This window comes from Neovison vison, chromosome 14 (genome assembly GCF_020171115.1).
Source record: "Neovison vison isolate M4711 chromosome 14, ASM_NN_V1, whole genome shotgun sequence".
NCBI lineage: Eukaryota > Metazoa > Chordata > Mammalia > Carnivora > Mustelidae > Neogale > Neogale vison.
This window is the reverse complement of record NC_058104.1, coordinates 38,726,473-38,741,264: the sequence shown is the minus strand read 5'-3', so window position 1 is coordinate 38,741,264 and position 14,792 is coordinate 38,726,473. Positions and strand designations below refer to the sequence as shown.

General features: G+C 57.6%; 2 protein-coding genes across 2 annotated transcripts; one reads left to right on the top strand and one right to left on the bottom strand.

Annotated features, from left to right (window-relative positions):
- The first annotated feature begins 4,058 nt into the window (after positions 1-4,058).
- IL27 (interleukin 27) lies at positions 4,059-8,682 on the top strand. The gene is made up of 5 exons (XM_044232677.1): positions 4,059-4,195; positions 6,131-6,303; positions 6,387-6,485; positions 6,895-7,056; positions 8,146-8,682. Exons 1-5 carry the CDS (start codon positions 4,165-4,167, stop codon positions 8,392-8,394), a joined length of 714 nt encoding a protein of 237 aa, XP_044088612.1. The 5' UTR covers positions 4,059-4,164; the 3' UTR covers positions 8,395-8,682.
- Positions 8,683-8,761: 79 nt separating this feature from the next.
- Positions 8,762-14,483, bottom strand: APOBR (apolipoprotein B receptor). Its single transcript, XM_044232916.1, has 5 exons — positions 14,380-14,483; positions 13,211-14,044; positions 9,851-13,009; positions 9,502-9,767; positions 8,762-9,408 (listed from the first exon to the last, which is right to left on the bottom strand). Exons 1-5 carry the CDS (start codon positions 14,434-14,436, stop codon positions 9,339-9,341), a joined length of 4,386 nt encoding a protein of 1,461 aa, XP_044088851.1. The 5' UTR covers positions 14,437-14,483; the 3' UTR covers positions 8,762-9,338.
- Between the last annotated feature and the right edge of the window lie 309 nt (positions 14,484-14,792).

Genomic DNA, 14,792 nt, shown 5'->3' with positions numbered 1-14,792 from the left:
TCATTCTGTCACTGATCTGTTGCGTGGCCCTGAGGAAGACTTCCCCTCCCTAATTCCATCCTGATGTCACATCTGAAGCTTCTAACTTCTACTTCCTAGGCTCAGGATTCCCATGCAACCCTGTGGAGTGCCCCACGGGGTCCAAGCCATAACGGGGTACTCGGAAAATGATCATAAAATTGGTGGATGGTTCTTTTTCCTCTTTTTTTAATCATCTAGGTTTTAATTTCCCTACGTAATAGCAGCATTTGAAAACCATTACTACTTTTAAATGAGGAACCTGAGGTCCAGGGCTGGCCAGTGACTCACCTGAGGTCACCAGAAGTATTGGCTACATACTAGAGTCCAGAGCTTGGCGCCCTTGGCTTCCTTTCCAGCCCTTCCCAGCCTTCACCACATCCCTTCCATTTCCTGCTGGGAGCCCAACCCAAGCTTCAGCTCACCTGCCAAGATCCACATCTGGAAACAGAGGCCCAGGTAGACAGAAAGGGGCCCAGCTCCATCCTCCAGGGATGGGGACAGAGGCTGGAGCCGCCCTCCTTGGCTCTCTGGTTTCTTGGTGAAGATCTGCCAAGATTGTCGGCTGAGGACCGTACCCAGCTGCCCAGGTTCCCACTTGACATCATCAGTGCCAGTTGCTAGCTGTTGGGGATGTCCGTGCACATAACTGGCACGCAGGCCCACCCTTGTGGGTCTCAGTCAGTTGAGCCTCTGCCTTCGTCTCAGGTCATGATCTCAGGGTCCTGGGATGGAGCCCCAAGAAGCCTGTTTCTCCCTCTCACTCTGCCTGCCACTCCCCCTGCTTGTGCTTGCTCTCTCTCCCTCTGTCAAATAGGTAAACAAAATATATATATTTTTAAAGTGCCAGGGGGACTTAATAGATACAGGCAAATAATTTCAATGAAGTGAACATATATTAAAGATAATACCCACAAACTATGATTACATGGGATTTCTGGAATCTAATGAAGGGCATCTATAAAAAGCTAAGAATAAAATACTTAATACAGTTTAAAGCTTACTTGCTGAAATGAAGAAAAAAATAGAGATATTCACTATCACATCTAATTAACATGCTGAAGTACAGAGCTAGAAGAACAAACAACACACTTAATGTGCATTTTTTTAAAAAGATTTTTATTTATTTTTTGTCAGAGAGACAGTGAGAGAGGGAACACAAGCAAGGGGAGTGGGAGAAAGAGAAGCAGGCTTCCCACTGAACAGGGAGCCCAATGCTTGGCTCGATCCCAAGACCCTGGGATCACAACCTGAGCCGAAGGCAAACGCTTAACAACTGAGCCACCCAGGCACCCACCCGGCAATGTGCATTTTTTAAAGGTATAAAATCTATAAAATCTCTTTAAAGGTATAAAGTGCAACTCTTACAACCAGAAACGAAGTAGGACAAAGTACAAATTAAGGATCTTTCTTGAACTCATCAAGGAACTGAGGTGACAAGGCAAGCAACTGACCTCACAATCAGAACAGGATAGATATTTCAGTTAGAAAATAGAATATTTATTTACTCATGGCAGACAATGATAAATACCATCTAAACTGACAAAAGTATTAATCTGGAATTTTGTTTTAACAAAACCCACTGCAAATTAAAAACATAGGTTAAAAATGAAATTATGTTGAAAAAAAAGATAAACCATGTAAACACTAATCAAAAAGAGTAGGACTTGCCGAATTAATTTCAGACAGAGTAAACTTCGGGGTGGTGGAAGCAATATTATCATGGGTAAAGAGAGAGACATCACACTCTGATAAAAGGACAGTTCTTCAAAAAGACGTAACAGTCTTAATTGTGTCTCTACCTAAACAATACAGCATCAAAACACATGAGAGAAATTGATAGATCTAAAAGGAAAAAGAATATATATCCACAGTTATGGTTGGAAATTGCAACATTTCTTTCTAGAAAAAAGAAAAGAGAAAGTGCCAAGGACAGGGTTGCATCTTTTAATCAGGTCAGTGAGGACTCTGTTTGAGAAGGTGACATTGGAGCAGGGATCCTAAGAGAGTGGGCTTTGCAGATAACCAAAAGAAGAGCGTTCCAGGCAGAAGGGGCAGCAGGTGCAAAGGCCCTGAGGCAGCAGCATGCCTGGCATGTTCTAGGAGCAATGAGGGAGACAGTATGGCCGGAGTGGTATGAATGAGGATAGAGCAAGCAAGATAAACAAATATACGATATCCACTGCAGACAGGATTTATGGTAGGAAGGAATGAGCTATTCAGGGGAGGAAGCCTGTGACAAGGGGTAGGCTGAGAAAGGGGGACTACCGAGAAGACAGGGAGGGCTTTCTAGGCAAAGAGAAGAGCTTGTGGAAAGGCAAGCTGGTATGAGATGGTGGATCGTATTCAAGCCCAAATCTCCAGTTGCTGGAACAGAACAAGGCGTCGGGCAGGGAAGAGGCTGCAGGGATCAGCCTTAGCCAGACAGGGAGGCGCAGAGAATCAACAAGAGACAGAAGGCCTTGGGGAACCCTCAGAGAAGGTCGGGAGGATTGGGAGGTTGTGGTGATAGAGCGGGAGGTGGAATTCAAGGTTTGAGAGGCACAGCAGTCCTGAGCAGTTCTGGGTGAAGGATGGGGAGTGGTTGTGGTCAGAGGGTAAGTGGGCTGGCTTGCCTCCAGAACGTAGGGCAGGACTTGGGGGTGAGAAAGACAGCCAGACCTGGGTCTGTCCTCACCATCAGTCCATCAGTCTCAGGATGTTTGGGCCGCCCCACCCCCGCAAGTGGGGAGCCTCAAGGGCATGGGGTGTGGGGGAAAGAGCTGTCACCACTAGGGGACACTGCAAGGGAAACTATTTCTGGCTAGGGAGGTGCCAGCTGCTCGCTCTTCCTTTTCCTTCTCCTCCAGGCAACCCTCTGGGATTGCTCCCCCAAATGTACTGGTACTTCCCAAGCAGTTGGTTCCAGGCGGCCCTACTGGGCAGGGCCAATATAGGGCTGAGGAGGCAGGGTATAGAAAGGGAAAGCCCCCTTGGTTTCTGTCTCACTGCAGGGACCCAACAGGGAAACCCCACATGATCCCAAAAGGAAAGTGGGCCTTGGGGAAGACCAAGAAACCCCCATCTTGTCCCTGAAGATGGAAAATCCAGGGTGGGGCTAGGGCGGAGTTGTGCTGGAAGGGAGACTGGTGGTTGGTACAGCCCAGCCCCGACAACCAGCCGCAGAGCAGAATCACAGAGCTGGATTATTCTGAGACCTGACCGAGCCCCATCCTGACCTCACACAACCCCAGCCTAGTGAGCCCTGACTCTAGACATCAACAGAGCTCTTATCCCAGCCCAAGCACTGACCTGAGTCACGGGCCCTGTCAGAACCACAGCCCAAGCCCTGCACCCAATCTGGACAAGAGCTCGAAGCCCATCCCCAAATAGTCCCAAGCAGATCCTTCAGGTCATTGATAGCTCTGACCCCAAGTGCCGACAGAGGCGGGATGTTGACCCCAGACAAAGCTCTAGACCAAGTCCAGCTCTAGACCAAGTCCTGATTTTAGTTATAGACTGAGCGCTAATCTTAGATCTTACTCTGGCCAAAGACCGAGCTGTTGGCTCTGAAGGGAGACATTCTCATCCGTCCTGACCTTGGCCATAGACTGAGCCTTGATCTTGCCCAGCCTGGGACCCCACTGCTCCACATCAAGCCCTACCCCAGCTCCACAAGGAGCTCCCCACTCCCTTCACAGTCCCTCCTTCAGCCACCTGGTAAACCAGAGAAGAGCAGGATGACTCAAACCCCCAAGTCCTCTCTGGTGGGCAATCCCCTTACCTGGCCATCTGTCTTCTACAGGACAGCGAGCGGGGAATGGAAATAGGATGATAATGACGGAGCAGTGAAACAGACCGGTTTGAGTCTCCGGGACCTACCGGTCCCTAGAACTCACCCAGGAGAGGGGACCTGAGCGTAGGGACAGTCCTGGAAGCTCAGCAGGGGGTCTGGAGCTTGAGCTTGACCGAAACCCCAGCTTCCCGCCACCCCCCCCTCTGCACATCCCGCCCCCTCTGGGAAGGGAAATGACATTTCCCCATTTCAGCAAGGGGTGGTGAGGAGAGAAGACGAAAGTACAAGCAGGACGGAAAGTGAAACCGGCGCAGCCCCCAGTATAAGACCCCTGCCCGGGAGATGGCTGGCCACACGGGCTGGGCCCCGCTATGGGCCAGATGGCAGGCGACCTTGGCTGGCGTGAGTCCGAGGCCAGGGCTGGGGGTGGAGGGTGGGCAAGCCTGGCTGCCCCGGGAGGGCTTGATGGGTGTGGATGGGGCGGCTACTTGGCGGAGACTAAGAATACGGGATACGGTCAACCGGAGAATGGGAATGGGTCTGGCATAAATGCGGGGTGCAGGAGAGACAGGGGGTGATCGGTCGGCCAGGGCTGGCCGGAGGACAGGATGAGAAAGAGGTGGACAGGCAGCTGGACCAGGACCAGGACCAAGCGTGTAAATGAAGAGTTCGGTTTGAGTGAATGAGCAGGGACAGGACAGTCTGGCTGACGACTGGGGCTGACAGAGAAAGAACAGCAGGAGGAGTTGGCTGGAGTGTGGGGCTGAGGCCAAGGAGTCCGCAGCCTAAGTGGGCCAAGGGTCTGTAGCTGGGAAGGAGATCCGATCCTCTGTGGGTGACTCAAGGAGTCAGAGCCTGGAACCGGGGCCACAGGAAGAGGAGCAGATAGTAGGGCCATGGTAAGGACCAAGGGCTAGAGGTTGGGAATAGAGCTAAGGCCAAGGACCCAGGACTGGGTACAGAGGGTAGGGAGAAGCCATGGGAAAGGTCTGGAGTGCCAGAGCTCAGACAGGATGCAGAGTAGGAAATGGCACAGCTCAGTGCTGGGTGGGCAATAGCCACCCGAGCCTGGGGGCATGCACTTTCCCTCAAAATAGAGCTAAGAGGAACCCCACGCCATCGGAAGTCTCTGGGATGACAGAGGGGTCCCTAAGCCAGGGGATCCTGAACACGGGGGTCGCAGGCGCTGCCCCCTACCTCTGGAGGTACATTGGTGAACGGAAGTACCCAGAAACTCCCCTTGGTCTTTATTTATAGGACAATTCGGGGAGCGGAGCCCAGGGGTTAGAGATCAAGATCAGACAGGGGAGAGGCATGGAGAGGAGGGTGAGCAGGAACAGACTTAGACTACAGCCTAGTTTTGGTTTGTGTTTCGAGAATTGTGTAACTCCAGTGATTGCTCGATTTCCTCTCCCTGATGGAGAAACCGCCAAACACTGCCTTCTTCCCGTGGCTCCCACCCTAGCCCCCGCCTACTCTTCTTTCCAGGAAACATCGAGCAGGAAGTACTTTCAGAAATCAGCTGGTCTCAGTCCCCCATTTTATAGATGGGGAGCCTGAGACACAGAGATAGAGGACTTGCTCAAGGGAAGAACCTGGATGAGAAATAGAGGTTCTGCCTCCCAGTCTGGGTTCTCCTCCTTTTCTCGGCACCCCCTGTTCTTCCAACACTGCAGAGTGACCCACCTGCCTTGGCGGTGGCTGGACCAAGCCATCCTTCTGACTCCCTGGGATAGAGCCTCCGGCACTGCCCGCCCACCCCCGGGGTTCTCATTCAGGCCATCAGAGCTGCCTGGCTAAGCTCAAGGAATCTTCTGGCAGAACACAGCATGCCCATTGCAGGGGAGGTGGCTGCCTCCTCTAAGTTCCCTGGGGGAAGCACCCAGGCTCTGCGTTCGGGCAGATCTGGAATCTAGTCCTGGTTCCCTCACCCTCTAGCTATTTGAACTTGGGCTGGTCAACTTCACTGAGCCTCATTTTCCTCATCTGCAAAATATAATAATACGATAGCCCCCGGGTACCCCATATAGTTGAGCAAGTTGTTCACTGAAAAAGACATTTAGCCAAGGCAGTTAGCGGGGATCAAGATCCAGCCTGACATCTGCTTGCAAAGGTGGGTACTCTGTGCAAGGTTGTGTCTGTTTGGGACAAGAGGTAACTTCTTTCCATTCGCACAGAGACGTCATAGGGTATCCTCAAAAGCTTCCCTCTTATTGATGGCCGTGCGGGGTCAGCGAGACGGCGCACGGGGCTTGCCTAGAGCGCAGGCTAAAAAGGGCACATGAGTTCTTCTCAAGCTTTGCCCTCATCTGGCCCACCATCTCCCCCTCTCTCCAGGGCTCGGCCTTTTGCTGCTCTCCTTGCTCCTGGCTCGAGCTGGTGTCTGGGGATTCCCGAGACCGCCAGGGAGGCCCCCCCTGAGCCTGCAGGAGTTGCGGAAGGAGTTCAGGGTCAGCCTGCAGCTCGCCAGGAAGCTGCTGTCCGAGGTTCGGATCCAGGCCCACCGCTTTGTGAGTCTCCCTGACGCAACCGGCTTCGAGGGTGGGCAAATCCCCACTCCCTCTGGCCCTCACTAACAGACCTTGCCCCGCAGGCTGAATCCCACCTGCCAGGAGTGCGCCTGGACCTCCTGCCCCTGGGGGATCAGCTCCCCAACGTCTCCCTGACCTTCCAGGCCTGGCACAGCCTCTCGGTGAGTTGGTGGGTGGTGGATTGGGGCAGGAGAGCTGGCAGTAAGGCTGGGCCGGGTGGATGGAGATGGACGTCGGGGATCGAACAGAAAATGGATTTGGGAAGGAATCAGATCTGGATGAGGCTGAGTATGTCATTGGATATAAAGATTCCGCTGGAAGAAAGGAGCGGTGTGAGAATGAGGTCGTACATAAGAAGAGAGAGAGGTTTGGGACGAGGAGTGGGGCTAGGGTTGGAAGGAGGCTAGAGACAAGATAAAAACACAAGTGAGGGGATGGGTGGGGAAAGGGGATGGCGAAGAAGGGGTCAGAGCGGGGCTGCGGACAGAGAGTGACAGGATGGTGGAGAGGCAGCTGGGTTTGATCCTCAGCCTGTGAGGCTTGTCTGACCCCTTCCCTTCCTTCCCACAGGACCCAGACCGGCTCTGCTTCCTCTCCAAGATGCTTCACCCCTTCCATGCCCTCTTGGGAGGCCTGGGGAGCCAGGGGGCCTGGACCAGCTCCGAGAAGATGCAGCTGTGGACCATGAGGCTGGATCTCCGGGATCTGCAGCGGCATCTACGATTCCAGGTAGCATGTTCCCCCCTACCACCCCGCCTCCTCAATACCCAGAGACCAACACAAAAAAACTGAAGGTCTTTGCCTCCCTTTTAAAAACACAGGTTTGGGTAAGTGTGGACAGAGATGCTCTAGGCCCTCTTTCGGGGGGGCTTGCTCTGTCCCCTGAATCTCTGCCCTCTCTTGGGCTCTTGGTCTGAACAGCCCTGAAGCTCCCAGAACAGCTGTTGGCATCAGCAGGCTGTGCAACCAACCTGGCTCCCTTCTCCCTCAGCCTCTCATGTCACCAGGCCTTCTGGAACATTCCCAAGGGAAAGTGGCATTTTCCTCTTAACAAAAGGAAAATAGGGTCTCCTGGGTGGCTCAGTCAGTGAAGCATCTGCCTTCGGCTCAGGTCATGGTCCCAGGGTCCTGGGATCGAGCCCCACGTCAGGCTGTCTGCTCAGCGGGGAGCCCACTGCTCCCCCTGGTTGTGCTCTCTCTCCCTCTGAGAAATAAATAAAATCTTAAAAAAAAAAAAAAAAGGAAAATAGAAAATGCAAGTAGCCTAAAAGCTAGCTTCCCACCTCTCTGCCTATTTCCAATCCTAAAATGACCCTGAAGAGAAGAACTTCTGGAATCCCAAGTGCCCAGGGCGATCCCGGATGAATGTGGCTCTCCATGAGCAGCAGCAGCGACTTGCTTTATGACTTCCATTTTCCTTCTTTTTTTTTTTTAATATTTTATTTATTTATTTGACAGGCAGAGATCACAAGTAGGCAGAGAGGCAGGCAGAAAAGGGGGGAAGCAGGCTCCCCGCTGAGCAGAGAGCCCGATGTGGGGCTCGATCCCAGGACCCTGAGACCATGACCTGAGCCGAAGGCAGCGGCTTAACCCACTGAGCCACCAGGCGCCCCTGAGTTCCATTTTCTTGAACCACAAAAATCAGGCAGGACGCGGGAGATGGTGACACAGTGGCAGCTCTAAAGGAGGGGCTGTCCGGGGATATCACGCCCCTTGTGATCTCTGATGTCTTTCTGTACCAGCGGGCACATAAAGGAACAGGGATGCGCTCCGGGGCGCAGCTGGGCTGCTGCCTGATCCGTGGGCATCTCCCCGCAGGAGCTGGCAGCAGGACTCAAGCTCCCTGAGGAGGAGGAGAGTGAGGAGCAGAAGGGGAGGCTCGAACGGGCTCCCGGGAGTCCCTCGCAGGTGTCAGCGCAGCCGTCATGGGCCCGACTCCTCCACACCTACCAGCTGCTGCACTCCTTGGAGCTTGTCTTGGCTCGGGCCGTGAGGGACTTGGTCTTGCTCTCCCACGCCGGACACAGGGCCCCAGCCTTGGGAGGCTCGGCGTCCGACTCCCGGCCCTGATGGGGTGACTTCTCAGCCCCTTCCCTTCACCCTTCAGGACCCGAGGACTGGAGTCTGGCAACGGGACAGTTCCGGCTCACGGGCCTTAAACGAGGCAGGACTCCGCTGGCTTCCCGCCCCAGCCCCTCCCCAATAACTTAAGGCCCCTCCGGTCCCTGACAGATATTTATTTGTTGGATATTTATTTATTGTTTAGGGAAATGATGGTTTATTTATTGTTTCAGAGCCTGCTTGCTGTCCTTGGGTCAGGCCACCATGCGGGGTGCCCAATAAAGCACTCTCATCCTCTCTTGGCCTCTTCTTTTCAAAGAAGGGGTACCTGACCCCCGACGGACAGGAGTCAGTAGCCTCTGGCCACCCTGGGCCTCTTTCTGCTCCTAAATTCTGGGGGCTCCTTCCTCTATTCTGGCTTGCTGGGCTGGTGGTTTCCATGGTAACTAGCAGAGTTGCGAGATTTTGGAAAGCTCAAGGTCTCTGGTGCCCCTCTGTTTCCCATGGCAAATGGAGCTCACAGGCGCCACTGACCTTCTTCTCCTGGGCCAGTTCCCACCCCCAAGGTTGGCGTGACTGTTCCACAGCGCCCCCGAAGGCCCCCCGGTGGGGACTGGGGAGCAATCAGGGAGGGAAGGCTGCGGGGAGCGTTGTCCGGTCCCCTCTGTCCTCCAGACGGCCAAGACAGACGGGAGAGGTGCTCAGCACCTGCCGTGAGAGGCGGTCCTGGTGGGGCAGGACGTCCGTGGGCCGCATCACGGATTCGCGCTCCTCAAGTTCATGGTTCTCACAGGCGTCTGGTTCTGTCTGCTCCATGAGTAACACACCGAAAAGCTGAGGCCCAGAGGCAGAAACAGCGTGTCCAGAGTGGCAGATGGAAAGAGGCGACGCAGGATTCGGCAGTCCTTCTGACCCTCACGCGGGGCCAGGCTCCCGGGGGGCTCAGGGGCCCCTCACTGCGGCTTTGGCTGGCCCAGGCGGGCTTGCAATTCCTGCATCATACCCGTGTGTGCAAGGCCAAACCTGCGGACAGAGACAGGGGATGGGAGCTGGCCTCCAGGTGGCCACAGCCTCCTCCGCAACCCCGGCCCAGCCACCTCACCCCCCCGGGCTTACCCACGTCCCAGGGGCCTTCTCCTGGCTGGCAGTGGGGTCCCTTCAGGCTTTGGGGGGCTGGGTTCTGGGGGCTCCTCTGCTTGGAGGAGTCTCTGCTCCGGGGCTGACAGCTCTTCCTCTGGTGGGGGGCTGGGAGGCACCTCTTGCCGCTCGGGCACGCGGGTCCGTCGGGAAGAGGGCCGGGAGCGGCGCAGCGAGGAGTTGCGAGACAGGAGGACCCGGCTCCGGGGGGCGGAGACGTCTAGGAGAGCCCCAGGGAGCAGGGCCTGTGGGGAAAGGGGCACAGGGTACCACGGGCCAGATTCGAGATTCTGCCCCATCCAGCCCGGATCCCCGCTGGAGCTCTCACCTCCCTCCAGAGGCCGCAAGCACCCCCTCCAGCACTTCCTGCCGTCGCCCCCGTCTCCCTGTGGGGCCCACGCTCGGCCTCTGCAGGCTCCTGGCTTGTTGACTGGTCCTCCGGGCCCTGGACGTCCTCCAGGCCTTCTGGAACAATCTCCTCGGCCTCTGCTCTCCGGCCTTCAGTCTCCTCAGCATCCTCCACGTCAAGGGGTCTTCCTGCCTCTTCCTCGGGTCGGGGGTCCCCACACCCCCCCTCACTGCCTTGCGCCCGCTCCTTCCCTTGCCATCCCACAGCCTCTTCTTTCAACAGCGTCTGTCCCCCCGGGAGCCCCTCGGCTTCCCTTGTGGTCACGGTCCCCTCTGCCCTCACCACCTGGGAGCCCGAGGTAAAGCCATCCATCCCACAGCTTCCTTCCTCCACCGCAGGCTCCCTGACCTCCACCCACTCTCCCCTGGGCTCGCCCTCTCTGGCCTCCAAAGCCTCTGCCTGGGCCCCTCTGCCAGCCACCTCCTCGTCTGCTGAGCCCTCTGGGCCGAATCCCAGCCGGCCTCGGTTTCCTCCCCGTGTAACCTCCATCAGCCCCATGCCTCCCGGAACCTCCTGTCTCCCTTCTGAGCCCCGAGCTTCCCCAGCCTCTCTTGCCGGCCCTCCCTCTGCCCCCGCTGCTCCTCCGTCCAGAGCTACATCATCCCTTGCTATCTCAGCCGCCAAAGAACTGGCCCCTGGGTCCTCGCTGTCCTGGAGACTCAGTGTGGCCTCCTCTAGCCTCCTGTCTCCACCGGATGTTGGGTCTGCCGCCCAGGGCACCGCGGCCTCCACCTCCTCATCCTTGGTTTCTCCGGCATCGGACTCTCCCAGGGACTGGCCTGTCCATGCGTCTACCCCATGTCTTCCACCCAGCCCCTGACTCTCTGCTCCAAGGGTCTCTCCCTCCTCTGCTGCTATTTCTTGGGCTTTCTTCCCCTCCCTGCCTGCCTCCGGGACATCTGGGAATGTAGACTCTCGGCCTCCCTCGGCCTCCTCCGGTGCCCAGCCTCCTGCAACCTCCCCCTCTCCTGCATCTGCTTTTTCCTCCCGGGCGTCCCCTCTTTCTGCATCCCTTCTCTGGCTCTCCCAGGCCTCTGCCCCAACCAGGACTCCCATGGTCCTAGGGAATTCCTCCGGGCTCCCTCCCGTCTCCTCTTCGCTCAGGGCTGAAGCGCCCCAGAGCTCTTCCTCGGGCTGCCCCGCCAGGGTCTGGGGGCCTGCCACCAGCTCAGGTGCCCGGCCTTCCGTGACTTCATGCTCAAGGTCGCCCCACCCCGCCCCACTACACCCCTGTGCTTCTCCGCCTGTCTGAGCCTCCCCATCACTCCTCTCCCAGCTGGATTCCTTCTCAGGACTGCTGGTCCCTGGGGCCACTTCAAGGTCAGCATCCTCTTCAGGCTCATTTGCCAAGTTGTCCTTGGGCAACGCAGCCTCCGAGACCCGGCAACCCTTTTCCTCCTCTTTGGCCTTTTCTGCCACCGCCGCCTCCTCCAGATGGGCTGGAACAGTCCTGACCACTGAGGTTTGCTTTCCCTCAGCGTCTTTCACTCCCTGATCTTCCTGGACCTCAAAGCCCTCCCTTACGTCCCCCTCTGACCCCTGGCCTTCTTCAGCCTCCGCCCCTGCTCTCTGCTCCTTAGCTGGTTCTCCTGCGCTCTTAGTTCCCAGGACACGGGTCGGTTTGGGGTAAAAGCTCATCACAGCCTCTCTGTGCTCATCCGCCTCCTCCTCCTGCTCTTCCCTGGAGGCGTCCTCGAATGCCCAGGTCCTCCCAGTGCCCTCTGAGGGCTTTTCTCCTGAGACTTCCCCATATTCTGTCATCCTGGCTCCTGAGAGGTCACCCTCCTTTCCAGCTGAGGCTGTCCCGTCCTCCTCCCTGACTGAGGTTGTCCCGTCCTCTTCCTTGCCTGAGGTTGTCCCGTCCTCCTCCCTGCATGAGGCTGTCCAGTCCTCCTCCCTGCATGAGGTTGTCCCGTCCTCCTCCCTGCCTGAGGTTGTCCCGTCCTCCTCTCTGCCTGAGGCTGTCCCGTCCTCCTCCCTGCATGAGGCTGTCCAGTCCTCCTCCCTGACTGAGGTTGTCCCGTCCTCTTCCCTGCCTGAGGCTGTCCCGTCCTCCTCTCTGCCTGAGGCTGTCCCGTCCTCCTCTCTGCCTGAGGTTGTCCAGTCCTCCTCCCTGACTGAGGTTGTCCCGTCCTCTTCCCTGCCTGAGGCTGTCCCGTCCTCCTCTCTGCCTGAGGCTGTCCCGTCCTCCTCCCTGCCTGAGGTTGTCCAGTCCTCCTCCCTGACTGAGGTTGTCCCGTCCTCCTCCCTGCCTGAGGCTGTCCCGTCCTCCTCCCTGCCTGAGGCTGTCCCGTCCTCCTCCCTGCATGAGGCTGTCCAGTCCTCCTCCCTGACTGAGGTTGTCCCGTCCTCCTCCCTGCCTGAGGCTGTCCCGTCCTCCTCTCTGCCTGAGGCTGTCCCGTCCTCCTCTCTGCCTGAGGTTGTCCCGTCCTCCTCCCTGCATGAGGCTGTCCAGTCCTCCTCCCTGACTGAGGTTGTCCCGTCCTCCTCCCTGCATGAGGCTGTCCAGTCCTCCTCCCTGACTGAGGCTGTCCCGTCCTCCTCCCTGACTGAGGTTGTCCCGTCCTCCTCCCTGCCTGAGGCTGTCCCGTCCTCCTCCCTGACTGAGGTTGTCCCGTCCTCCTCCCTGCCTGAGGCTGTCCCGTCCTCCTCTCTGCCTGAGGTTGTCCCGTCCTCCTCTCTGCCTGAGGCTGTCCCGTCCTCCTCCCTGCCTGAGGCTGTCCCGTCCTCCTCCCTGACTGAGGCTGTCCCGTCCTCCTCCCTGCCTGAGGCTGTCCCGTCCTCCTCCCTGACTGAGGTTGTCCAGTCCTCCTCCCTGCCTGAGGCTGTCCCGTCCTCCTCCCTGCCTGAGGCTGTCCCGTCCTCCTCCCTGACTGAGGCTGTCCCGTCCTCCTCCCTGCCTGAGGCTGTCCCGTCCTCCTCCCTGACTGAGGTTGTCCCGTCCTCCTCCCTGCCTGAGGCTGTCCCGTCCTCCTCTCTGCCTGAGGTTGTCCCGTCCTCCTCTCTGCCTGAGGCTGTCCCGTCCTCCTCTCTGCCTGAGGCTGTTCCGTCCTCCTCTCTGCCTGAGGCTGTCCCGTCCTCCTCCCTGACTGAGGCTGTCCCGTCCTCCTCCCTGACTGAGGCTGTCCCGTCCTCCTCTCTGCCTGAGGTTGTCCCGTCCTCCTCTCTGCCTGAGGCTGTCCCGTCCTCCTCCCTGCCTGAGGCTGTCCCGTCCTCCTCCCTGCCTGAGGTTGTCCCGTCCTCCTCCCTGCCTGAGGTTGTCCCGTCCTCCTCCCTGCCTGAGGTTGTCCCGTCCTCCTCCCTGCCTGAGGCTGTCCCGTCCTCCTCCCTGCCTGAGGTTGTCCTGTCCTCACATTCTGTCCCCGACTCCTGTGCTTCCTGTGCCCTTGTGCCTTCACTACCCCTTAGGACCGCCATCAGCTCTTCTTCCTGCCTGGCCTGTTTGGCTGCAGACCCATGGACCTCCTCTACAACTGCCTCCTTGACCGGTTCTAGAGACTCCCTGCTGTCCCCTGCTACCTTCTGCCTATCGGCACCTACCACCCCCTCAGGCTCCCTGTGCCAGGTCCACTCTGACTCCGCCTTCCTGGCCACCTCTGGTTTTCTTTCCCTGACCCCTTCCGCCTCCTCCTCCTGTTCCCGGGTTCTTAGTATCTCCTCTCTCTTCACTTCCTGCTCACTGGGCCCTTGACTCTCCTGGGCTTGGCTGCTGTTGTCTCGACCAGCCTCAGACCCTGCCTCGGACTCCTTTCTGGCCTCTAAGTGGGCCCTTGGTTCCTGGCACCTGGCAACCTTGGCTGCCTCCTGGACCCCAGTGTGTTGCCTCTCTGCCCGAGACCTGTGGGAGCGGCCTTCTTCCCAAGCCCAGGTCTGTTCTGTAGCTGAACTTCCCTCCTGGCATCTTCCAGCTTCTCTGGGCCCTCTCAGTCCTCCATCCTCCTGGCTTTGGCTGCCTCCGAGGCCCTCCAGGGCCTCCTGGGCTTCCTTCTTTTCAGGTTTCCCTTGCCTTCCCACAGCCACCTCCCCCAGTTCCTCGGCTGCCCTCTCCTCCTTCCTGTCTGCAGTAGGGACTTCATCTCCCATAAGGTAGGAGACAAAGGAGCTGAGGGAATCCTAGAAGGGAAGGGGGAGGGGACAAAGGCGTTAAGGGGAGGCCCAGCCCTCTCCCTTGGGACCCTACCCCAGAGGAACTCTGGCCACAGAAGAGGGGTCTGGGCTCTAGGAGGGGAAAGAGAACTGGATTTGCAGAAGGAAGAGGAAAGGGGCTAGATTTGGGGTAGGTGGATGTGTTTATGGAGGTGGGGGGGATTGAAATCCAGAAACAGGCTAGGAGGCTACCTGATCCTGGGAAAGGGATCATGAGTATGAGGAGAGTCTCAAAGAAAGGAGGGAAGGTGAGGCCCCAGGGAGCAGGGTGAAATTCTCTAGCATCTCCTTGCCCCTCTCACCAGCGCTCCCCGTAAGGCCTGATGCAGCCCAGGGAGATGTAGCCGGAGGAAATCCATCCTGTCTGTCTCTGTGTGTCCAGAAAGCTGACAAATGACCGCCCCCACCTACTGAGACAAGGCAGTCTTCCCCAGGGCCCAAGACACTTCCTCTTCCCCTGGGTCTCCCTGACGCACCCCCTATCCAGGCCCTGCCCACCCTCTGCAATGCCCACAGCAGCTCCCAGCCTGGCCTGGGCAACGGGTGTGCATCGCACAGGGGACTCAGGTGCATATTTGGAGCTGGAGGGCAAGGGGGGAGGCCGTAAAGAAAAACCTGGGAGCAGGAGACCTCAGAATTGGGGAGGGGAGAGGGGGGAGGGGGCGTGTGGCAAGAGCAGCTCAAGTGACTCAGGTCTTGTATTCACACCTCAGCC